The sequence below is a fragment of the Saccopteryx bilineata genome, chromosome 2 (genome assembly GCF_036850765.1).
Source record: "Saccopteryx bilineata isolate mSacBil1 chromosome 2, mSacBil1_pri_phased_curated, whole genome shotgun sequence".
In the NCBI taxonomy this organism is placed as follows: Eukaryota; Metazoa; Chordata; class Mammalia; order Chiroptera; family Emballonuridae; genus Saccopteryx; species Saccopteryx bilineata.
Window position 1 is genome coordinate 343,163,520 of NC_089491.1, and position 24,745 is coordinate 343,188,264.

At 45.2% G+C, this 24,745-nt stretch overlaps 1 protein-coding gene across 7 annotated transcripts in view; it reads left to right on the plus strand.

The window, feature by feature from the left end:
- The window catches only part of MGAM (maltase-glucoamylase), a 74,847-nt gene that overhangs the window by 35,491 nt on the left and 14,611 nt on the right, over positions 1-24,745 (plus strand). For all 7 annotated transcript variants that reach the window (XM_066262482.1, XM_066262478.1, XM_066262481.1 and 4 more), the window contains 21 exons: positions 1,553-1,637; positions 1,963-2,080; positions 3,692-3,863; positions 5,149-5,265; positions 5,702-5,856; positions 6,480-6,564; positions 7,335-7,391; positions 7,905-8,029; positions 8,882-8,970; positions 9,631-9,680; positions 10,089-10,256; positions 12,931-13,086; positions 13,449-13,649; positions 17,024-17,178; positions 18,258-18,426; positions 18,696-18,792; positions 19,741-19,853; positions 20,939-21,064; positions 22,597-22,725; positions 22,984-23,094; positions 23,819-23,881. In XM_066262482.1, coding sequence (XP_066118579.1) covers positions 1,553-1,637; positions 1,963-2,080; positions 3,692-3,863; positions 5,149-5,265; positions 5,702-5,856; positions 6,480-6,564; positions 7,335-7,391; positions 7,905-8,029; positions 8,882-8,970; positions 9,631-9,680; positions 10,089-10,256; positions 12,931-13,086; positions 13,449-13,649; positions 17,024-17,178; positions 18,258-18,426; positions 18,696-18,792; positions 19,741-19,853; positions 20,939-21,064; positions 22,597-22,725; positions 22,984-23,094; positions 23,819-23,881 — 2,541 coding nt within the window. The remainder of the gene's footprint in view (positions 1-1,552; positions 1,638-1,962; positions 2,081-3,691; positions 3,864-5,148; positions 5,266-5,701; positions 5,857-6,479; positions 6,565-7,334; positions 7,392-7,904; positions 8,030-8,881; positions 8,971-9,630; positions 9,681-10,088; positions 10,257-12,930; positions 13,087-13,448; positions 13,650-17,023; positions 17,179-18,257; positions 18,427-18,695; positions 18,793-19,740; positions 19,854-20,938; positions 21,065-22,596; positions 22,726-22,983; positions 23,095-23,818; positions 23,882-24,745) is intronic.

The window sequence follows — 24,745 nt, forward strand, 5'->3', positions numbered from 1 at the left end:
CCGTCCTCACCACCCTGCTCTGCGCCTGCAGACTCACGCCCATGGCTTCTTTTACGGAGTCCGTTCATCTCATGTTTGGTCTTCCTCTTTTCCTGCTGTCTTCTGTTCTTCCCAGCATCAAAGTGCTTTCCAAAGAACCCTGCCTCCTCATGATGTGTCAGAAGCGGGACACTTTGGTTTTTGTCATTTTTGCCTCCAGTGATCTCTCAGGCTTAATTTGCTCTAGGACCACTTACTCATCTTTCTGGTGGTCTATGGTATCCACAGAGCTCTCCTCTAACACCATATTTCAAATGAATCAATTTTTTCTTATCAGCCTTCTCCACTGGCCAACTTTCTCATCCGTACAGAATAACTGGGAATCCGAGGGTGTGGGATGATCCCAGCCTCGGTCTCCAGTGACACATCCTTGCTCTTAATGATCTTTCCTAATTCTCCCATTGCTGCCCTTTGAGTCTTCTCTTTCTGTTGATTTCCTGGCTGCAGTCTCCATGTGAATTGATGACTGAACCAAGGTGAGCAAAATCTTACCTTACAATTACAGTGTCTTTGTTTGTCTATGTTAGACTTGTGTATTTCTTCTATGGGTGTGATTTTTAACTTCTTGATGTTCAAATTCCCCATCTTTCTATTCAGACAGTCTTACCAAAACATGTAGCTTAGAATCAAAATCAGATTGTTAGAGTTAGAAGTAATCTGTTTTTTCCCCCTCTGAGTCCAGCACCGCTATTACAAATGAATGAGCTGAAGCAGAAATAGGTCATATCATACACTCCTTACATTGTCACAAGGACACAAATTGTTCAGTTCCCAGTTCAGGGCCCTTTTACTTGGGGATATTGGGCAGATTGACTAGAGCCAGAGTGCCCAGGTGCATGACAAATGGTGGCTGCAGTAAGGGCCAATGTCTCATGTATTGTCAAAGGAAAACAAATGCACAGTGACAGATGTTCAGCCAAATTTTGGGAGCTCTAGAGTTTATTTTCTGTTTATAAGAGACATGTAGAAACTTTAAACAATACAGAGAGCTAAAAAGATGAGAGCAAAACCCTCTAAAATGATATCAACCAAAGACACATCTTACTATGTATCTTCCGGACCTCTTACTTGCACAGCCGCTGGGACACGCTGTTCTTCTCTCTCTCTCTCTCTCTCTCTCTCTCTCTCTCTCTCTCTCTCTCTGCTTGTGTATATGTGTGTGTTCATAGCTATATTTGGATATACAGAGAATATGTAAGTTGATGTGTATTGAATCATATAAATTGAAATATTTTTTCACCTAATGCGTTTGGAAAGTTTTTGTTTTCAGTAATTATAGACGTATAATTTTGAAGGGATTTTTACGAACCTGCTCCATGAAACCTTCAATGTATAAAGAAGACAGGAGTGTCTATTTCTCTCCATGTACATGAGAACCTCTTTAAAGAAAGAAATATCTGGGATCATTATTCTGATTCCTCAAAAATAAATAAATAAATAAATAGGACACCATTAGTACAACCTAGATGGACATGTTTTTGTTTATTAATAACTTTTGCCCTTTGTCCTGTAGGATATGAATGAGGTCTCCAACTTTGTTGATGGTTCAGTGTCAGGCTGTTCGACAAGCGATCTAAATTTTCCCCCGTTCACTCCCAGTAAGTCTCGGTCAATGGAGAGAAGGGATGATAAATTAAGTAATACTTTCACCCAATATTTATGTTTTTGAATCATTTAACTTTGCTGAGTTGGATGGAATAATTCAGAAGAAACCCCAAATCTGATTGAATCCTCTTGCTCCCAAACGCCTGCCCCTGGTCATGTGAGCGCCCAGGTGGGAGGATGTGTGTGGGCCAGTGCAGTCTCTCTGTACATCAGAGCAGCTGCCCCAAGTGTGTGGCCCTCCGACAGCGAGGACGCTGCGCGGTCACTTACAGGACACGTACTGCCGGCGCCCACTCTCTGCTCCCTTGTTTGTCCCAGGGATCCTGGATGGGTGCCTGTTCTGCAAGAGCCTCTGCATGGACGCAGTGCAGCACTGGGGCAAGCAGTACGACGTCCACAACCTGTACGGCTACTCCATGGCCATCGCCACAGCAGAGTAAGGCCACCGAGGCTGTAGACCTCGCACATGGCACATTACTGCTCTTGCTAGATGCTCGGTGCCAGGGTGGTACTCCTAAGGACTTTCCCAGATAAGTATGGTTCTTTTTGCTGAGTGAATGAAGAGACTACCTAGTACACGGGGAAGAAGGAATCCCATAGATATTGATGGAATGTATGAAATGGAAGAACGAATGAATACATGAATAAATGGAAAGTTGGCAGAAAGAAAGAAGTAACTAAACCAAGGTCAAACAGCTAATGAATTGTAAAAGCAACACCAAAGCCCATTACTGCCCGAGTCTGAGGTCCGTGTGTCTTCCTCCCTGCCACACTGTGTTGACTGGAAGGTGGAGGGTTAAGGAATTCAGGCTTCACGTGCTCTGGGGCTTAGATGCTGGCTTAGCATCCTTCTACTGCACCGTGTCTGCCTTTGGGAGTGGACTCCGATTTTACAGTGAGGAAAAGGTGTCGAGGATGTGCTCTAGTCACTGCAGCTGTGGCAGAAGGTGGACAGACCCACGTCCACGTCCATTCCTTAGCAAAGTCCTGGTAGAATTTCAGCCTTCCTGAAAGTTGTTGAAAAACTATGAGGCGAACGTCTTTAAGCATATAACAGATTTCTTTTTTTAAACATATAGGTGATATCTATTTATGTTTACTTGTAAAAAGTACCCATACCCACACACATATATAATTTTAAAAGGTCTTTGCTTATTATGAAGTTGTGACCAAAGTATTTCTACTTAAAAAGAATTTAAGTTCCGAGAGGGGGATCCTGAGTTCATTTTTGTGTGTGTCTAAAGCAGGGGTCCCCAAACTACGGCCCGCGGGCCGCATGCGGCCCCCTGAGGCCATTCATCCGGCCCCCACTGCACTTCCGGAAGGGGCACCTCTTTCATTGGTGGTCAGTGAGAGGAGCATAGTTCCCATGGAAATACTGGTCAGTTTGTTGATTTAAATTTACTTGTTCTTTATTTTAAATATTGTATTTGTTACCATTTTATTTTTTTACTTTAAAATAAGATATGTGCAGTGTGCATAGGGATTTTTTTATAATTTTTTTTATAGTCCGGCCCTCCAATGGTCTGAGGGACAGTGAACTGGCCCCCTGTGTAAAAAGTTTGGGGACCCCTGGTCTAAAGTTACACCACATGAAAGATCAATGTAGAGAATGGGGCAAAAGTAGGTTTGCAGTTGTTCATATGGAAAATAATACAAGAATTAAGAAATAATAATAATACAAGCATAAACTGTGTTTCACATACGTAAGCCTACTTTTGCCTTACCCTGTATACATACAGCCATGTGAAGTTGAATTTTACCTTTGTTCCTTAAAAATTGTATTTATAGTTAGTAGCCTTTTTTATGTCTGCTTTGGAAATACTTGAATATCTTGGAGGTGTTGATGTACATAAAATACCTTAAAACAAAACAAAACACAAATATACTTAACGGTGCAGTCTGCTCCCATTGGCAGCCCTCACCCATCCTGCAGAGAATTAGAAGGGGTGCATGGGGTGTGGACTCCTGAGATCCTGGGTATATATGTTGCTGGGCTGGGACACATTAAGGGTTGCACATTGACTCCCAGGTCCCCCCTTTCTAGAGCTGTCAAGACTGTGTTCCCCAATAAACGAAGCTTCATTATAACCCGCTCCACCTTTGCGGGATCAGGCAAGTTTGCAGCCCATTGGTTGGGAGACAACGCGGCCACCTGGAATGACCTTCGATGGTCCATCCCTGGCATGCTCGAGTTCAACCTTTTCGGTATCCCAATGGTGAGTCCACGTCCCAACCTCTCTTACAAACCCCAGTTCCCAGAAAGCCTTGTTCTAGAAAGTTTTCAAATCATAAGGCGCCCCTTCTTTCCTCCCCTCCCATCCCCTCTGTGACCCAGGGATTTCATGTTTTGAGAGCATGTGTTTCATCTTCTTTCATTCTCTGATACCCCAACGTGCTTGCTTGTATTGCCTTATAGAGACAGAAAGTTAACCCTTGAAGCGATGTCATTGGAACATTGCTTTCTATTAAAGTGTAGCACACACGCAAATAAGTGCCCATGTACTTAACTATATGGCTAGTGAATTTCACAAACTGAATATGCCCTTGTTTCCAGCACCCGGATGAGGAAACATAGCATTACTAGCACCCCAGAAGTGGCTTTGGCATCTTTTAGTTAAATTCAACATCTATATTTATTTATTGAGCTCCGCTGTGCAGGGTACTGAGTTAGGGATGCATGATGAGGGTGGAGAAAATCATAAATATAGTAACAGAAACACCTCCTCTTTTCCTAAAGAGTGTATAATTTAGCAGGAGGAGACATGTATAAACAAAAAATTATGACAAATGGGTACACGTGCCAACAGGGACACATATGTTAACTATCAATGGAGATCCTGAGAAAGGGACTTATTGGCACTGACAAGTTTACAGGGAACAGAAGGGAGGGAGTCAAGAGAAAGTTGTGGAAAAGATAGCACTTGAGTTTAATCTTGAAAAGTGGGTACATTTTACCTGATTCACAAGGGAGGTCATTTTAATATTGAGAAATAAATAAGAGTAAGACATTGATGGGTCTGTGAGGGAAGGCATGTAGGACTGGAATGGGAAGTCGTGCTGGAAAAGGGGGTTGGAGCTTGGTTTTGAGGAGCTAATAGGATAAGCTGTACAGAGACCCTGGAAATTTTCATGAGTGACAGTATCAGATTTAGACTTTGGAAAGTTCTGAGAGTGGTGTGGTCAAAATAACGATATCAGCAGTAGTTGTGGTAACTGTTCATCAAAAAGCTATTGTGTGTTGAGTGTTCTGCTTATATGACTTAATTTAGTACAACCCTCTGTAGCTAATTTGTGCCTACTTTAACAAAGCGGGGAAACTGAGGCACAACGGGTTAAGTAAGCTACTCAAAGTCAGTAGGCACTAAAGAGCGGACACAGGATATACCCTGATTTGGTCACACCATATTAGCCTTCTGAAGAAGAGGTTAGCAAAGCTCAGTTGGGAGGCCCCTGGTAGAGAGCAAAGTGGGGTGCCCTCACGAGCTGTGGGTGTCCTTCTAGGTGGGTGCCGACATCTGTGGCTTTGCCCTGGATGCCCCCGAGGACCTGTGCAGGCGGTGGATGCAGCTGGGAGCATTCTACCCATTTTCCAGGAATCACAATGGCCAAGGCTACAAGGTCAGTCCCCCAGGAGGCAGGATCGAAATAAATTTGCATATGTTAGGACCAGACCTATCAGCATCTAAGGACTGTGTTGAGTTACCCTCCTGCCTGGTGCTTCCCTTGGCTGATTGGCACCGCTCTTTGCCATCAACCAGGACCTATGCCGCACCATTAAAATGCCCTGTGCTGTTTATACTGCTGCATTCAGGGAAAGGTTCATGTGAAACCTCTGTGCACATTATCCACATTGCTCATTATGTAATGAAAATGAAATGAGGAAATGCTTCCAAATGTTTTAACTGGCAGTCTCCCTGAGTTGCAAGGTGAATAGTGACCGCTCACTTTGCAAGTGACCTCCCTTTGCCCACCTGTACGGATCAGAGGCCCAGCTGGACAGATGGGGTCTGGGATTCACAGCCAGACCACAGCTGCAGTTCCTTCCTCCTTCCAGGACCAGGACCCGGCCTCCTTCGGAGCTGGCTCCAGGCTGCTGAACTCCTCCAGACACTACCTGAACATCCGCTACACGCTGCTGCCTTACCTCTACACCCTCCTCTACCGCGCCCACAGCCGGGGGGACACGGTGGCCAGGCCCCTTCTGCATGAGTATGCTCTTCGAACCCGAAGGACTTGGGTTTATGCAACTGGGTGGCATTGGCTATGTCATCAAATATAAGAGTGAAAATTGAAACAATTCAAACAGTTACTTAGCTTATTTTTCACTCCATAAGACGCATCTGACCATAAGACACACCTAGGGTTTTAAGGAGGAAAATAAGAAAAAAAAATATGCTGAACCAAATGGTGTGTTAAAATATTTAATAAAATACAGTATTTTTTGCTCCATAAGATGCATGAGCATTTCCCCCTCCACTTTTTTTGGGGAAAAAGTGCATCTTACAGAGCGAAAAATACGGTATGTATTATATAAGTACATATATCGTATATTATATATATCCTGGAAAACCCAGCGGGTATTTGCAGGGCTGTTGTTACCTAGGTACTATTCTAGGAAGTCCTGTTCAACCTGGGGGAGAACAGGAGGGCACAGGGCGGGGGAAAGCAGAGCTCTCTGCAGGAACGGGGAGGGGGGAGTTGAGTGGGTGTCATGGAATAATTTGGAGGCTTTGCCCCAGGCAGGGAGCCTGTGTGCTTTGGACAGGTGGGGGGGGGGGGAGCTTCTGGGAAGCAATGGCCCAGATCTCAGGGACCATCTCTCCAATCTCCAGGTTCTACAAGGACAACAACACTTGGGATGTGCACCAGCAGTTTCTGTGGGGTCCCGGGCTTCTCATCACTCCGGTTCTGGACCAGGCAAGTGTTGCCATAGAGACACATGGCGGTCTCTGTTTCTGCTCCTGCCGCTATCTTCTCGGGAGCATCTCTCTTCCCTGTATTCCAAACGCATCGCCCACAGTTGCGGCTGCGTATGCCTTGGAGACGGCGACGGCGTGCCGGGGTTGGGGAAGTTGGACATCTGATACACATTGTTCACCTCTAGCAGTCTTTTTTTCCTGACCATGTTCCCAACCAGAGTAGAAGCATCTCCTGGCGACCCTGGCTCTCAGAACAGCCCTATTTGTTGTCAGATCCTCAGAGCAAATCACTGCTTGCTCCATGAGGTAGAGGCAGAACAGAGCAGTGACCCAGCCTCACTCTATGGTTGGGCGGACCAGGCTGTGGTTGTTGCCTGGCCGCTCAGTACCAGTGTGGTCGGGTACACGTTGTCATGCGAGTGCCCCAGCTGTACCCACCAGAGAATAACAATAACCTCCATCACTAGGGACTGCTGTGTAGTATGAATGAGATCATCAATGCAGAACTGGAGTTTCCACTGCAACATGTTTCAATATTATTAATATTATTCCTAAGGTGGTTCCAGTTAGGATTTGGTTTTTTTGGTTGCCAAGTTATTGTCTCTATTATTCCTATTAGAAGAAAGGCATGATTTGATAACAGGGCCAAGAAAGCTCATGTATGTGCACTCAGTCTATGGTGAAGAAGTCCGCAGGGAACGCTAGGGCATTGATTTTATCTCTTTCCATGGTGGGGCCGTGAGGAACAATATTCTCTCTCAATTTCAGGGCGCAGAGAAAGTGACAGCCTATGTGCCTGATGCCGTCTGGTATGACTACGAGACGGTAAGTAGCACTGATTTGTCTTTGAGGCCATGGTGCAGCTGTGTCGATGAGGGAGAAGCACCTGTCCGTGAACCGTGTATTCCTGCAGGGCGGTCTGTAATTTCAGCCGAGCCGATGACGTGAGCCCAAGTCACTTCCCATCAGCCACAATGAAATTTGAAAAACATATTCTCATATACATTCTCCATTGATAAGATAAAGACTCAAGTAGAGTGCCTCATGAGCAAATACGGGAGGGGCCCAGTGGACAGTTTGACTTGGTCACGAGTTAGAACCATTGGCTCATGTAATATATGTCAGATAGCCTCAAACATGGCATACATGCTCCCCCAAGCCGCAACTGATGACAAGACCTTTTGATTTTTTCCCCTCCTCTTGTTTGATTGCCCAACTGGATAGTACCTCAGCTAGACAGACAGTCAGGGGGAGAATCCTAGACAGCTCAGCACATGGAGGGCAGGTGGAGGTGGATGTCACGTCATGCCACGCGTTTGATTTGTCTTCCTGCTTCAGGGGGGCTACGTGAAGTGGAGGAAGGAGCAAGTGGAGATGGAGCTTCCTGGAGACAAAATTGGACTTCACCTTAGAGGAGGCTACATCTTCCCCACCCAACAGCCGGCCACAACCACAGTGGCCAGGTACAGCGTGGCTGGGCATTCCCTTTAAGGGGGAGGCCGACAAAGCTGGTTATTTCCACCCCCACCCGTTCCCCGTGAGCTGTGACAGTGCACAGCAGAGGCTGTGAGGCCCGGGAGGGGTCTGCAGGAGCGCTGGCCTATGGAGAGATCCCAGCTGGAAGGTGCTCTTTTGTCCCCCTTCTCGGAGTCCATCTATTTCACCCACTTTTTGAGTAGCATGTTGTGTTTCCTATTCGTATTTGCAAAGCAGATAGTTAGAATGTTCTATTCTTCTCTCAAAGCAAACTAATAATAAATAATAAAATTAGGAAAGGTGCCATTATATAGCTAGATCTTATTGTATTTTACTGCCTTCTGAGTCAAAATGGTTATTTGGCAGGGGCAAATATATATATATATATCATATATATATCATATATGATATATATGATATATATATATCTTCCCCTATCCTGACCAAAGTTAATACTTCTTCTGCATGTATCATCTCTAAAATGATGGAGCTGAATCATTTAGTGTCTAGGATTTCTCTGTCTCCTAGTAGTCTGTATTCCAAATAATGGTTGCACCAGCAGCTTTTCTTGTAGCCACTGCAGTGATTCTGTGCTTAAAGTCTTGCCCCCTACATAGATGTTTATTGCTAATGTTTGGGGATAGTTCTCTCTTCTGTGGCATTACTGACTCTAGAGAAAGATGCACCTGTTGATTTTGCCTTTGTGCCTGGAGACAAGCGGAGCCATCCACTGCTAGGATCCCTTCCCATTTGAAATCTGATAAGACTCGTTGCCAGCTCATTTGTCAAAAACCCTCTGAGTTCAAAGACTTTGTGACATAAATCTTGTCCTCCCACAGCCGACGGAACCCTCTTGGTCTTATCGTTGCCCTCGACGACGAAAAAGGAGCAAAAGGCGAACTTTTCTGGGATGATGGGGAAACGAAGGGTGAGCACTGTTGTGACAGTGTGGCCGTTTCTGAGCCTGCATCTTTTGAGTCACTCCTGCTGGTCATCCAGCGTGGGAGAAATCTCCCCAGCACAGTAGTGGTCATCACTCGAGAGGAGTTTTGTTTTCAGTAGCACTGTTGCTGGGTAGTGGTAGATGGACCACTGATGGAAGAAAAACATATTTCTCCCTCTTATAATTCTCTCATTGGTCAGCAGTATTCATAGAGTCTCATTCCATTGTCACTGATCACCTGAAGGAGATGTTTTCAAGATTGTTCCTGCCATTCAGTGTAGACATCTTTCTCCGAAATACCAATGAACACATGCCGATATGAAAAACATACCAGTGAAGCAGTGAGAATGTACCTAAGTGTCGTTATATGGCTCCTTAGCACATTTTTCTGTCTCCAATATACCAACAATTCTTGTGGCTCAAGCCTGGGAGGTAGACACACTTGAGGCATGTGCCTTGGAAGCATGTGGAAGGGGAGCTTTTCAAGGTTAAAGGAGAAAGGAAAAGGGACAATGGTGGCTGGGCTTGGGAGACTCTGTCTATAATCTTGTCCTTGTCAAGATATAGCTTCAAAACAGCCAGGGTAAACTCTGTTCTTCTGTAATGGTCAGACCGGAGTCTGAGTTGTCTTCCTCTCACTTTCAGATACTGTGGCCAATAAACTTTACCTCTTCTGTGAGTTTTCCGCCACCCAAGTGAGTAGTATATTTTTGTGAATCTTAGGTGTGGGGTTTTGTCTGACTACAGGCTCGTGTGTATTTTGTATATGTGTGTAATTACATTTGTAGCTTCATGTGCATTTATGTTTTAGGTGAGTGCATCCTCCTAATAATCAAATTGTCCATGTTAGTAAAAAGGAGGCAATGAAATGAATAAGTGAAAGCAGTTTTTGAAATGCAGTTTTCAAATCAGTCTCTCTCTCTTTCTTTCTTTTCTTTTGCTCGGGGAGTATCAAAATAAGTTTATGCTGGTTAAGCACACATTAGTAGAGACAGCTAAGAAGCATTCAACCCAGTTTTGGGTATCTGGTCTAAGATGGAATTTCCACGTGACTTAAGAATCTGTATGGTATAGTTAGACCTTTGTGCTTCATTGTTTTGCAGAACCGCTTGGATGTGAAGATTTTGCAGTCAACCTACAAAGACCCCAACAACTTAGTATTTAAAGAGATCAAAATCCTTGGGACCCAGGAACCTCACAACATTATAGTGAAACGTAATGGTGTCCAAATTCAGGCTTCTCCTAACGTCACCTACGATTCTAACCTGCAGGTAAAAATCCATTTGGTGGCGATAGTTTATCAAGAATTCTCTACAGTTCATAGTGTCTTATCAAGGTGGCATGGGTCCTGGCGGCCTGGGGTGTGAAGTCAGAGGGTGAGGAGAGGGGGAAAAATCAGGAGTGGACCCGAGCTAGAATGAATGAGGGAGCTGCTGAGAAGCTGGGATAAGGTAGAGCGAACTTTCCATCCTCTTCCCCTGGTGCCCTCAGTCTTCTGTTCTGTCTGGGCTGACAGGAGGGCACAGTTAGGAGCCTGGGAACCAGCATTAGAGGAAAAGTAGGTCTGGAAGCTGCTGGCTGATGCTAGAAAGGGAAAAATGGGAGCTGGGATTCCCATTAATGAAAAATTTTGAGGTGAGTTTTTTTTTTTAATGTATTGTGATATATAGATTCTCACTCCAACACATACATTTTTAGGGACTATTTTAAGTCAAAGAATTTGACAGGCCTTGCTAATTTCATGGCTACTCATTTGGTGAGATGATCACTATAACATAATTTTTTATCAGTTGTGGTAAGTCCTGATACTCCTGGACCGGCTGTAACCAGTTCCTCTGCTATTCTAACATCATTAGGGAGCCTTTCCTTAAATACTCCTTGCAATGGGTATTATCTGGGAGCAGGGGCTACTGGGTCAGTGTGGTTTCTGAGGGACCTTCAGAATTTAGAGGAAATAAGTACATTTATTTTTTTACTATAATGACACACCAATGACATTTGACATGTCCTGGCACCATCCCCTGAGGGTGCATCCACTATAAAGTTAGAAGTCAAGTATTATGTTTCTATTCACAAGTATAGCAAAGTGCATGCTGTTGGATGGACACATATGTGAAAACAGACTCAATAACTATTTGCTGAATAAATTAGGGATGATAAGACCAAAGGAACACTTTACCTCTTTCAGTTTGGGCGGTAGAGAGACATGATTTAAACACATGGAACATCAGGAAGGGGACAGGCAACCCAAAGCAACACATAGGAAGTGTTCACTTAACGCCAGGCTGATTTAATGCTCAAAGCTTAACTTGTTCATGGAGTGAAGCCCCTGGAGAACATGGGGCTGGAACTGGACTCTGGAAGACGATGCATCACCTGGAGATTCGCTGAGCTACAAGCGACAGGAAGCTCAGCTAAAGAGTGGTTTAAACCCATTGAGATTTTTTCTTTCTCCTTATGCAATAGGAAGTTTAGAAAGAGGTCTGTTCCTGGTATTCGTTCAGTGGCTCAAGGTTGTCAAGGTTGAGGTTTTTTATTTTTCTTCTCTTGTGCTTGGAAGTACCTCCTGCTTAATTCCAGTCACTGTGACCTTGTTATGGTACTGGGGGTGGGGGAGCAGGAGGAAGGCTGGGGGAGCAGGAGGAAGCAAGAAATTTCTGGGGGATTTGCACTAACCCATTAATAGCCACAGCTATGTTACATGGGTTAAAATTTTAGTTCTTAAGTGGAAACTTTAGTATTCTAAATACTAAGAAGGGAGCTAACTTCTATGCAGAGTAGTAGGCAACTAGCAGTATATTCTACAGATGGGCATCATTTTCTTGGAAAGGGTACTTACCTGGATGAAGCATTCAAGTTTGATATATCAGAATGAGCCAATCTAAGGAGAGCCTTCTTTTAGTGAGAGATTAGCCTTGCGTGAGTCTGTGAATATTGTATAACTAGAAATAGGTAGGATTCACTTATGGAAGGAGATCAGTTTGGACAGATAGCTTATGGTCTGATTTTGGAAGATCTTAGTGCCAAAATGAGAAAGATTTGATCTAATTCTCAAAGGATCTCGTATTGATCCTCAACTCAAGGCTGTGCCATTATGAGAGTGTTATAGAGGGGGGGTGGGATCCATAGTACAGGGAAGTTCAGGATGAATTCAGGCTGGGAAGAGACTGGAAGAAGCGTGATACCCCTTAGTATGCAATGTCATAACTCAAGACAATTGTGAACTTTCTCTAAGAAAATTGCTAATTAAAGAAGAGACACATAGAAAAAATATTACATATTTAAATGAATGAATTTAAAGGAGTTTCAAATTTTGAGACTTTGGGCTTAGAGATATGAAGAGGCTGGGATGTTAGAAACAGAAGAAAATGGAATAATTTTGCCAAGTCACCAACTTTGCAGTTGATGCAACTGGCACCCAAAGAATTTGAAGTATTGTGTCTAGGTTTCCCCAGCAGAATGGAGAGGAGAAGCCAGGCCCCATTATTCTCATCCCTTCTTCTTGCCCTCAGCCCAGACCAATGGGGAACACTGGTGTGGGGAATGGAGGGCAAGGAGATGAACTCAATTTGGCATGGTCCCTGTTCTTGCATGCATGATGTCACAAGGGGAAATGCAGAAGAGAGACTTCCTGACACAATAAGGAGGAGGAAGAGGAGGCAGGGAAGGAAAGAAAGAGGTGATTACAGAAGATTGTGTTTGACCAAACTCTTTCCAAATGTCATATACAAGATTCACATAGAGTTGCGACATTGGACCACAGGCCCTGTGGTCATTGAGTAGCTCCCCAACCCCCATGTGGTTCTCTTCATAGAGGCTCCAGTGGTGTGTTACCTGGATTGTTGGATCTGGTCTGATGTCTCTTCCTTCCCTTAAAAGAAGTTTTCGATCTTGCAAGGCCTTTGTCCTGAGGGTAAATTTCCTTGTTGTTTCCCATTCCTCCAGGTGGCCCTTATCACAGGACTTGATCTTGCCCTGGGAGAAGCGTACACTGTGGAATGGGAGCTCTTGAAGATCAAGGATACAGAAAAAATTGACTGTTATCCTGATGAGCATGGAGCTTCTGAAACAAACTGTACTGCCCGCGGCTGTGCCTGGGAGGTAACTGTGCTGATGGGTTCCTACGTTAAAATTCTCTGCACTAGACCTACAATTTCACGAGCATAGCACATAGTACCTCTGTGATTACTTCAAACCCACAGAAAGAAAGGACTTCCAAAGGAATCTGCATTCTTTTAATCTGGATATGAAGTCTGGGGGACAGGAGTGAGATAGGATTTGTTTGATTTTTAACAAATATTTTACATGAAGACTAGGCATTTAAACTTGTATCACAGCCAAAGAGTATATAAGGAGGTGAGGGACGGTCTGGCTTTATCTCCCTGTAAACTGCCTTTTCCAGCCCCTTTCTATGTGATCATCTTAGGACCACATGCTGAGCTCACTCTGGCTTTCCTTCCCAGGTGTCCCCTTTTCCAGGAGTCCCTGCTTGCTATTTCATCAGTGAGCTGTACTCCGTCAGTGATGATCAGTACCACTCACATGGGGCCACGGCGGCCATCTCCTTAAAGTCTCCCCTTCATGCCAACGCTTTTCCCTCAACGCCTGTGAGCTCCCTCCGCCTGGATGTGACTTACCACAAGAATGACATGCTGCAGTTCAAGGTGCGTGCCTACAGTCTGCTTATCAAGTGCTGACCGGGCGCTTCTCCGCTCCCCGACATTTTGCTAGTCAAGGTTACAGAACCCTAACGTAGCTTTGCTCTTCTGAGTGAACCATGCTTCAGCATGCTCGGTCATTATCCTCCGAGCAACGGGAAACGGTGATGGAATGGTGAGACCCGTTCTAATTCGCATTTCAGAAAGATGACTGTGTCTTCTGTGAGGAGAATGGTTGGGAGGACAAGAGCAAAGAGCAGAGCCAAAATTAGGAGGTCAGGCGGCCCAGTTAGGTAAGCTGGACGAGGCCTGAGCCTAGACAAGTGCTGGAATGAGGTGGGGAACAGTGGGCATCTTTGAGAGACGGGAAGGTAGTGTGACGAGATCTGGTGACAGCTGCAGTAGGGGATGACGAGGGAAAGCGTCAGGAGTGGTTACCATGTTTCTAAGCTTGAATCTCCTCCTGGATGACGGTGATGTGGGCATTGAACTTTGGATATCTGTGAAATAGCCATGAGAACGTAGTGATCCCTCTTTTCTATGATTGATTACATGTCAGGACTTAGTGATGGACTGTTTGGGGTCTATTTCTCTATTAAATTGTGCGTCTCTGAAAGACAGGGACTTGTCCTTTTTATGTTTGTGTTTCTGAAATCTAACACAGAGCCTGATAGATAATTAGCACCCAGGTGTTCATTGAGAGGATAAACAAAAGACAGCAGGTGTTGCCTGAAAGGTTCTTCACAATCTAATGTCAACCTGGACTGTGAGTTCTTACACATCTTCTAAAGTGAGGATTGGGCTCTTTTATATGTCAGTCCTCACCGGAACACTGGTGGCATGTGACAGTTGACAGCACCTAGTGGATTTGAAATAAATGAACTTGCTTTGGTTTCCAGGGTTAAACCCATTACCACTCTACCTCCTGATCACCTGAGCTCTCTCTGAAATACTGGCCTCTTTCTGACCCCGCTTTGAGACTTGGTGCCTTTGCATTTACCTGTATTTCTCCATGTATAAGACGCTCCCATGTATAAGACGCACCTTAATTATGGGGCCTGAAATTAAAAAAAAATGTATTGCATAAAGTTATTGAACTCAAGTTTTATTCATCATAAAATTCATACAACTCCTCATCACTGTCAAAACTCCCATCCTGTGTCTGAGGACGAATCACTGTCTTCATATATTGCCTCGTCCTCAGTTTCATCTATGGCATATGAAATGCCACTCTTCTACAACCACTGTATAAGACTCATCCAGTTTTTAGACCCCAAATTTTTTGAAAAATTCTGTGTCTTATACGTGGGGAAATACGGTATTTCTCTACCAGGAATGACTTGATTTCCTTTGGGTGTTTGATTAATGGCTACGAAGCTTTCAAGACTGAGCCTGTATTTTTCCTATGAAACTGTCTCAGGTCCCCTGAAATAGTGTTAGGTATCTCCTTCCCTACCATGTCACAACACTTCTACATCAGCATATATCACCCAAGGTTGTGAGTGTACCAGTTAGCATGTGAATTTCTTAAAAATAATAATGTGTCTTATGCAGCTTAGTTATCCCTAGTGCAATGGTTCTCAAACTTTTTGAAGTCGAGGCACATTTAAAATTCTATAAATAATTGTAGGCACACTATATACAGATTTCTGAGAAATACATTATAATAATTAAGTCAAATATTAAAGAAAAAAATAAAGTCCAAGCATGCTTTTATGGTAATTAAATGAAATAAATATGACAAAATTAAATTTATTCTCACATTAAAAAACTTTTTAGAGTTATGCTTTTTAGAATTCGTAAAAAAGAAGGGTTAAAAAAAATGACAAAAATGTTATCTTTTTATATATATAGATATATTCTTAGTAAGATTTATCAAATTCAGCAGGTCCGGGCGCAAATGTGTTAAATTTTTTTATTCTTGTGTTTATGAGAAACATGAACCTGATGTGTCCTAGCGATTTCTTCAATGTTTGGGCATATATTTGAAGGGCAAACTCTCATTTCCTCATCAATACATTGAAGAATTCCTCTCTTTTTACTCTTAATTGTGTTGAGGGTAGAAAATCCTAATTCACATAAATAGGATGTAGAAAATTGTAGTAAAATGTTCAAAGCTTTTTTAGATATTGCCACATATTTTTCTTTTATAGAAATCCAAAAGGCTTCAAGAGACAATTTCTTATATTTAATCATCAATCCAAAACCCCCACCATACATATCATCTTAACTTTACACCAAACAAAGGATAGAAGAAACTTGCCTCCAGTCTTTCCGGGGAACATGGGGGGTAGTGTAAACAATCCAGCACCACAGCTTAACAGCCTTTTGCAACCTAATCAGGCAAGTGAGGTGGGGGTTGGGCAGACTGTCAGCTTACAGTCAATTCCCACACCTCTGTCCCCCAAAAATCTAAACTCCAAAAGCTCTGTTGGTTTTTTGGTCCCCAACAGGCACATATTTCTCTGGAATACCATAGGGTGTACCTGGAAATCTTCTAATGTGCACCACTTTGAGAACCACTGCCCTAGTGTCTAGTACAGTATAAGCAAGAATACAGTAGATACTCAGGGAATCAATTTTGATCCCATTTTTAACAAGAACATCTGCTTTTTTTTTTTTTTTTTCATTTTTCCAAAGCTGGAAACGGGGAGGCAGTCAGACAGACTCCCACATGCGCCCGACAGGGATCCACCTGGCATGCCCACCAGGGGGCGATGCTCTGCCCCTCTGGGGCATCACTCTGTCGCATCCAGAGCCATTCTAGCGCCTGAGGCAGAGGCCACAGAGCCATCCTCAGTGCCCGGGCCATCATTGCTCCAGTGGAGCCTCGGTTGCGGGAGGGTAAGAGAGAGACAGAGAGGAAGGAGAGGGGGAGGGAGAAGCAGATGGGCACTTCTCCTGTGTGCCCTGGCCAGGAATCAAACCCGGGACTCCTGCACGCCAGGCCAATGCTCTACCGCTGAGCCAACCGGCCAGGGCTACATCTGCTTTTTTTGATCAAGTAGAGTTTATGGGAGAATTTTTTTTGAATTCAGAAAAGTTTTCAGGTATTCGCATTGACTCATACACCTACACATAAAGTGATAAATAATATATTCTTAAATACCAAACTGATTCTAGACTGATTTGCCAAGATAACACCAATGTCAAGGTGCGGGTATTACTATAATAAAGATCTTATAAACAAGATATGACAGACTCAAATCACATATTAAGCCTGACATTGTTCTTTGATATGTTAATCAAATCCCAAGTATCCTGAGCTTCAAGAAGACAAATAATGGCATTCAGACTCTTTGTCACAGTCAAGTTTCTGCTAAGGGTACAGGTTTTAAGAGTACTGTGCTTACCTAAAAACCAATTTTCTCTGTCCCTAGATTTATGATCCCAACAACAAGCGGTATGAAGTCCCAGTCCCTCTCAATATACCCGCAGCTCCATCCAGCACCCCTGAGAATCGACTCTATGATGTCCTTATTAAGAAGAATCCTTTTGGGATTGAAATCCGCCGGAAGAGTACAGGCACCGTAATGTAAATGGCTCCCAGTCTGGCTTGGATTGATGGTCACCTGCACATTTATTGCTCGGTCCACTGTCCTTGCAGATATCCTGGCCCAAAGCACCTCACTATCCATTTCCAGATTAATGAATAAGTTATTTCCTTGGGGTCTGTTCTTATCAGAATGCTTTGATCTCCTGGGAATAATTACAGAGGCAATTGCACCTGCTTAGATATTCACTCAACAAATATTTATGGGGTGCCTTCTCTGTATTATGTGGTTATGGAAGATGAGGTCTCTCTTTTCATGACAAAAAATAGTAAGTAAATAGCAAAGATAATTTAAGTTAAAACAAATATAAGGAGACTTAGTGAGAGTTGCTATGTAGGAAAAGAGCAGGATGGCTGAGGGTTATTGGAGGTCACTGCTTTCAGTGCTGTGGTCAGAATGGATCTCTCTGAGGCGGTGACATTGAGAATAGGACCTGGGTGAGGAGAAGGAGGCACCCAGGTGGAAATCTGAGGGGTAGGGAACAAGCATTTTAGACAGATGAGCTAGGAAGGTCACAGGCCACGAAACAGGAACAAGCTTGGCATAGTGGGGGTGGGGGTGGGAATGGCCAATATTGTTGGAGCAGTGTAGTACGTAGGGAAGTAAGTGTGGGAGGTCAAGCTGGGTTTAGGTGGGTTTCAGATCAGGCATGGCGGTTGAAGACTTTATAAGGTGTCGTAACGCAAATCCCTGAAGAATTGTAAACAAGGGAGTGACATGACATGAGATACTTTGAAAAGATTCGCTCTGAGTCCTTCGTAGTCAATGGACTAGGGGAGAGCGAGAGTGGAAGCTGGGGCTGGTGTGGAGCGGCAGCGACCGGCCGAGATGGAGGGTGTGATTGGACTGGGCGTCCTGCAGGGAAGACTGACAAGAGGCAGTGATGGAGGAAAACAGAACGCAGCTGGCTCCTGGGCTTCTAGCAAAGACATCTGTGATACACTTTGTTTGGTTTGGGAGATTAGCAGAGTGGGGGAGGAGGGATCAAGAATTTAGTGCAGCTGCATGAAGCCAACAGCCCATTTCTTTTCTTTCCCACATACACCCTTTTGTGTTGCAGCTGGGACTCTCAACTTCTTGGCTTCACCTTCAACGACATGTTTCTCCGCATCTCCACACGCCTTCCCTCCGAGTATCTCTATGGCTTCGGAGAAAACGAGCACACCTCCTACAGGCGAGACCTGAACTGGCACACGTGGGGGATGTTTTCCCGAGACCAGCCCCCGGGGGTAAGGGCCGAAGGTTGGCATCTGCGCCTCTGCCTCTCTCCACCCACATTGTGCACACTCCCTGTTGCATCTCCCCAGACTTAGTGTGGGTGGTCACATTCTGCTTTCAGATAGTGGACCAGTTTTCAGGCTCCTTTGCTTCTGTGCAGTTAGTATGTTTCACAGAGAAGACGAGACATACCTTGTGATCCGTTTCTGTTGAGTTTCTGTTTCTTCCTCAGTCACAATGTCTTTTAACCTCTTGCCACTTCTTCACATGACTCCCCCAGTATAAGAAGAATTCCTACGGCGTCCACCCCTACTACATGGGGCTGGAGGAGGACGGCAGCGCCCACGGAGTGCTTCTGCTGAACAGCAATGCCATGGGTAAGAGGTGCTAGCTCTTCCCTTAGCGCACAAAACCAAGTTCTCGAGGAACTTCAGAATGTATTGACCTAGCTGCCCCCTAATGTCAACATCATTATCATGTAAACAGTTTTATTTTCTTCTTAGCCTTTCTATTTAGCTGTCCTGTTTATTTCAGTTCAGTAACATGTATTAACAAGAGCTCACTAAACTGATTTGGCAAAAAACAAACAAACAAACAAACAAACAAAAAACCATGTAAGAAGGAATAACAAAACCAAGTGAGTCCCAAATATCCCGGAGGCCAGCCCGTGGGGCCACCTGTGTGATCTGAATTAGTGATGAAGCTTGGGTCAGAGGACGCTCTTGGGGGTGTGTGTGTGTGTGTGTGAGGATGTGAAGAACACGTGTACTCGTGTACTCGTTATTGGAAAGAGGTTGGACAGTCGGGAGGGGGAGGGGAAAGCATGCATGTGAGCAGTGGTGAAATCTGAATGAGGTCTGTACCTGAGTGAGTAGTACTCCATCTGTCAGTTTCCTGGTTTTGACAATGTACAGTGGTTATCTAAGATGTCATCATAGGAGGAAGCTGGGTGAGCCTATCAGGGCTTACTCGGATATAATTTCTGTAACTTGTAAGTTGTAAACTATTGTAAATAAAAGTTTTAATAATTAAAAAGAGCAGAATGACAAAACATAGTAAGGTATTAGAGAACACCAAAGTGGGAAAATCCAGACGTGAGCCCTGTAGATTTGCACTAGACGTCTTCAGTCCTGTGAGGGCACTGTGCTCAGTCCTGTGAGGGCACTGTGCTCAATCCTGTGAGGGCACTGTGCTCAGTCCTGTGAGGGTACTGTGCAGTACACTCTCTCGCTACGGGGGCAGAGGGAGAGGGGAAGTTAGCATTTCAGGGGTAGTCCCTCTCTATGAAGGTCTGCAGACTGATTGATATTTTCCTGCATTTTCAGATGTGACGTTCCAGCCCTTGCCTGCCCTGACATACCGTACCACGGGAGGCATTCTGGACTTCTACGTGGTGTTGGGGCCAACTCCAGAGCTTGTCACTCAGCAGTACACTGAGGTAGCAGGGAATTCAATTGGTTACACAGTATTTCAGCAGTATATTTTGTGTTCCAAAACCCACATTTATTAATGTAGTTCTCTGATAATAACTGGAAGTATTGGTCTTATTGGGAGTCAGGTAGATCATAAAATAAGGAAAAATATATATTCCAATCATCGTTGAATTCATAGACTTGCAAAGCATTGCGGAGCAGCAGAGTTAATAGGGTGATTGTGGAGTTGGCAATGGTGGTGATGATGGTGTTGATGATGGTGGTGGTGGTGGTGGTGGTGGTGATGGTGGTGGTGGTGTTGATGATGGTGATGGTGGTGATGGTGGTGGTGGTGGTGGTGGTGGTGGTGATGGTGGTGGTGGAGGTGATGGTGATGGTGGTGGTGGTGGTGATGTTGATGGTGATGGTGGTGATGGTGGTGGTGGTAGTGATGGTGGTGGTGGTGGTGATGGTGGTGGTGGTGGTGATGGTGGTGGTGGTGGTGATGGTGATGATGGTGGTCGTGGTGAGATGATATAGTTGTTGTTGTTGGTGATGTGATAATGATGGTAGAATAGTGGTGGTAATGGTGATAATAGTGGCCATGACAGTTGCTTTGGTAGCATTAACAAACATGTATATAAACCTTACTGTGTTTCACTGATCTATTACTTCATGTTAGAGCACTTTACATACATATATTAACTCATTCAGTACTCACAAAAACACTAAGAAGCAAATATACAATAGTTATCCCCCAATTACAAGTGAAGAAACTGATGCAGAAGAGCATCAGGTACTGTGCCCAAGGCCACGCAGCCAGCCAGGATTGCAGCCTGTCTGGCAACCCAGGCATTTTGCCTCTGGATTCGAGGTTCTTAACTGGTAAGCTAGACTGCCTCTAGGAATCAGAGTAAAATCAGATTTCCTGAAGTTCCTGGGGAGGGAGGTCCAGTCTGGCAGGAAGCTTTCTCCGAGGCTCCCGGGGGCTGTGCACCTTCTCTGTTTCTCTCCGGATTGGAATGTGTTGGTTGTCCAGTTTAGGGTGCTGGAAAAGTGAGCAGTTTCAATCCAGATCCTTAAGAGCTAATATTTTATTTCTATTTTCTAGCTGATTGGTCGTCCAGTGATGGTCCCTTACTGGGCCCTGGGGTTCCAGCTGTGTCGCTATGGATACCAGAACGACGCTGAGATTGCCAGCTTGTATGATGACATGGTGGCTGCCCAGGTCCCCTATGTACGTTCTCTACCTGTGGTGCCCTCGCTCTGGGACCACATGGCCTCCCCTTATTGTCTCTGCATCTGTGCTCGTTGGTCTAATTTTTGTGTGAGTCTCTATAGTGACAAAGTGCTTTCTCATACAATATCACAGCGGGTCTCACCCCAGCCCAGTGATGCAGGTGGGGGTCATGGTCCCCACTGCAGAGTGATTTGCCAGTGGAGGAGGACCCAGGGCCAGCTTCAGGGCTTTCTCTGCTGGACCATGCTTCTGTTTCTGTTACATGGCTTCAAAATATTTAGTCAAAAGCATCCTGGGTTCCATAGAAAAGGGATCCTCCAAACAGCAGTATTGTTTAATTTTAAAAACTCAACCTGCCTGACCTGTGGTGGCACAGTGGATAAAGCATCGACCTGGAAATGCTGAGGTCACCGGTTCAAAACCCTGGGCTTGCCTGGTCAAGGCACATATGGGAGTTGATGCTTCCAGCTCCTCCCCCTTCTCTCTCTCTGTCTCTCTCTCTCCTCTCTCTCCCTCTCTGTCTCTCTCTCCTCTTTAAAAATGAATAAATAAAAAAAAATTAAAAAAAAAAAAACTCAACCCAAATTCAGTCAGACTACTGTGTGTGCGTAGACAGAAGCTCCGTGCCAACACGTGGCCAGTGCCGGAGGGGACAGAGCATCCTCAGCTTTGGGCTCATCCGGGCTGGATGTGGGGATCTTGGAAGTGGCTTCCATAAAAAAATGTGTGGAAGAGAACTCTTTCACTTGCCAAGAGGGGTCCAGTAATCATAGACTCGACCCCCCGAACCAGGCACGTACAGGGATGGGCAAACATAGGTTTCCAGTTTGCGAGTACAGGAAACACAGAGTTTATTCTTGTATTATTTATTAATTATTGTATTATTTTCCATATGGACAACCATAATCCTATTTTTGCCTGCCCCATGTCTTTAATTTTTATCCTACTTATTTTTTATTGCTTATAATTGTTTCTATGGCTGGAAAGTATAGCATGCCATATTTTATTCTTAATGAGAAAGTCGCGTTTAACACCCCCCAGGGTTGGATATGCCAAAGCAATTGCAGGTTTTGTTTTGTTCTTGGTAGGTTTCCATCCATGTTGTATCTATAGTGGGTGATTTACACTGTGTTATTTTCTCTGAACTTGAACCACCGACTCCAGGGCAGCCTCTTTGGGGAGGTAACCACAGTTGCTCCTTATGTTGGCCACATGCAAGGGGCTTCCTCATCCACCGTTTTCTTTTATCCTCAAAACAGCCCTGCCCAATTGGCACTGTCATCTTTTATTTTTCCTAATTTAGGTTTTTTGTGTTTTTTTTTTTAAACTATTTTACAAAGGAAAATTAGGAAGGTAGGTAGATTTTCCAGAACCGAGCACCTGACAGATTATAGAACTGAGATGTGAGAGTCGGAAAAAGGCCACCTGGAATCCACTACCTGTCGGGCTAGTGGCAGGCTGTCCTCGCCTGGGGCCTGGACTTCCATAGCCAGCAGCCCCTCCATTCCCTGTGTGCCCCCCACCCCCAGGACGTGCAGTACTCGGACATCGACTACATGGAGCGGCAGCTGGACTTCACCCTCGACCCCAACTTCGCCGGATTCCCGGCTCTCATTACCCGCATGAAGGCGGACGGGATGCGGGTCATCCTCATTCTGGTTTGTCCCTCTGGGCGCAGGAGGTGTCTGTTTGGAGGGCGGGACAAGCTTTGGTGGAGAAAGCCTTACACCTATTGTGCTTCTGTTACAAGTAGAGAAGTTGAGGGTCCCAAAGACAAGTCTATCTGCCAGGACTCGCAGGAGCCCACTGTTCAGGCGGAAGCCCGCGCCTTCCCTGTGGCGGAGTTTTCCTTTTTTCTGTCCCTAAGTCATTCTCTGGCTTTGGTTGTTCTCACCTGACCTGTGCTTTGATTTTAGGACCCAGCCATTTCTGGAAATGAGACAAAGCCCTACCCTGCGTTCACTCGGGGCGTGGAGGACGATGTCTTCATCAAAGCCCCGAATGGGGGAGACATTGTCTGGGGAAAGGTAGGGCCTGAGCCCTGATCCAGCCCGGAGGGTGGGGGTGACTGGTGGCGTGTTTGTGCCTGTGGCTTTTTTGGCTTTTTTCATTTGGGCTCTGAAGTCAGAATTATGTTAAGGACTTTTCTTTTTCTTTTGTGTGTGTGTGTGTGTGTGTGTGTGTGTGTGTGTGTGTGTGTATTTTTCTGAAGCTGGAAACGGGGAGAGACAGACAGACTCCCGCATGCGCCCGACCGGGATCCACCCGGCACGCCCACCAGGGGCGACACTCTGCCCACCAGGGGGCGATGCTCTGCCCCTCCTGGGCGTCGCCATGTTGTGACCAGAGCCATTGTAGCGCCTGGGGCAGAGGCCAAGGAGCCATCCCCAGCGCCCGGGCCATCTTTGCTCCAATGGAGTCTTGGCTGTGGGAGGGGAAGAGAGAGACAGAGAGGAAGGAGGGGGGGGTGGAGAAGCAAATGGGCGCTTCTCCTGTGTGCCCTGGCCGGGAATCGAACCCGGGTCCCCCGCACACCAGGCTGACGCTCTACCGCTGAGCCAACCGGCCAGGGCCTGTTAAGGACTTTTTAAGGCCCACACCTGCATTGTGAGATGCACTTCTCTCTCGATCAATCCTACATGAAAATCCAAGTTATTATCCCCTGTAGGACTCGGATTCATAGTTTCTTAGGAAATACTATATAAGAGACATTACCTACTGCACTGCTTTTGAACATTTTTCTCTCCACAGGTCTGGCCTGATTTTCCCAATGTCACTATCAACGGGTCCCTGGACTGGGAGAGTCAAGTGGAGGTAAAGGGCCCTTTGTGGGTGTTGGGTGATGTCAGGGTCGCCAGGAAGGTCTACCTTTTAATCAGTTTATTTTTAAAAGATGACTCAGATGTGACTGATATTAGTCTTTATTCCAGTCCTCCATCGCCCTCCCCTCCCCTGTGTTTTCCAACCTGCCCATGCTGGAGCTCTCCGTTTCTGGTGAAAGACCTTCCGGTTCCATGTTCCTACCCTTCGTGTGGAACAAAAGCCATCCCTGGCCTGCCCCCCTCACAAGACCGTCTGTGGCATGGCACTACCCTCTCCCTTCTCTGTGAGCCGGACCCCTGGGTACCGACGTGTTTCTGTTTCCCTCTGTGTTCTTTGCCTCTTCTCTAGAAACCGGGTTCCTACCTGCCTTCTGTCTGTTGTATGTGAGAGCTGGAGGTTCCTCGAGCACACCTTCCTTCCGTTGCTCCCCCATCCTTACTTCCAGTATGATTGAGCTTTTGAACTCCTAAAACGCACTGTTGAACACAGATAGAGGCACCTGTTTACTGAGACGTACAGAGGACCATACACTTCCTTAACAAGCCATGTGACCTGCTTAGAAATTGATGAATATTTGCTGCTGCTAAGTGGTGTGAATTCACAGTTAGCCACTGTGCATTTATTTTACATCGGGTTTTAAGCTAAGCACTCAGGGTGGGGGTGGATACAGAGATCAATCAGAAGGAAATAAAACAAGGGTCCTTGCTCTCAAAATCCTTACAATACAGTTAAGGAGTTATGCCTTGGGTCTGCGTTCCAGGTTGAAATGTAGACGTGACTGTTATTATTTGAGGACATTAAAGAGAAGGGGGAGTTGCAACTTCCTCCTGAAGTCCTCCCAAATTCCTTGTCACA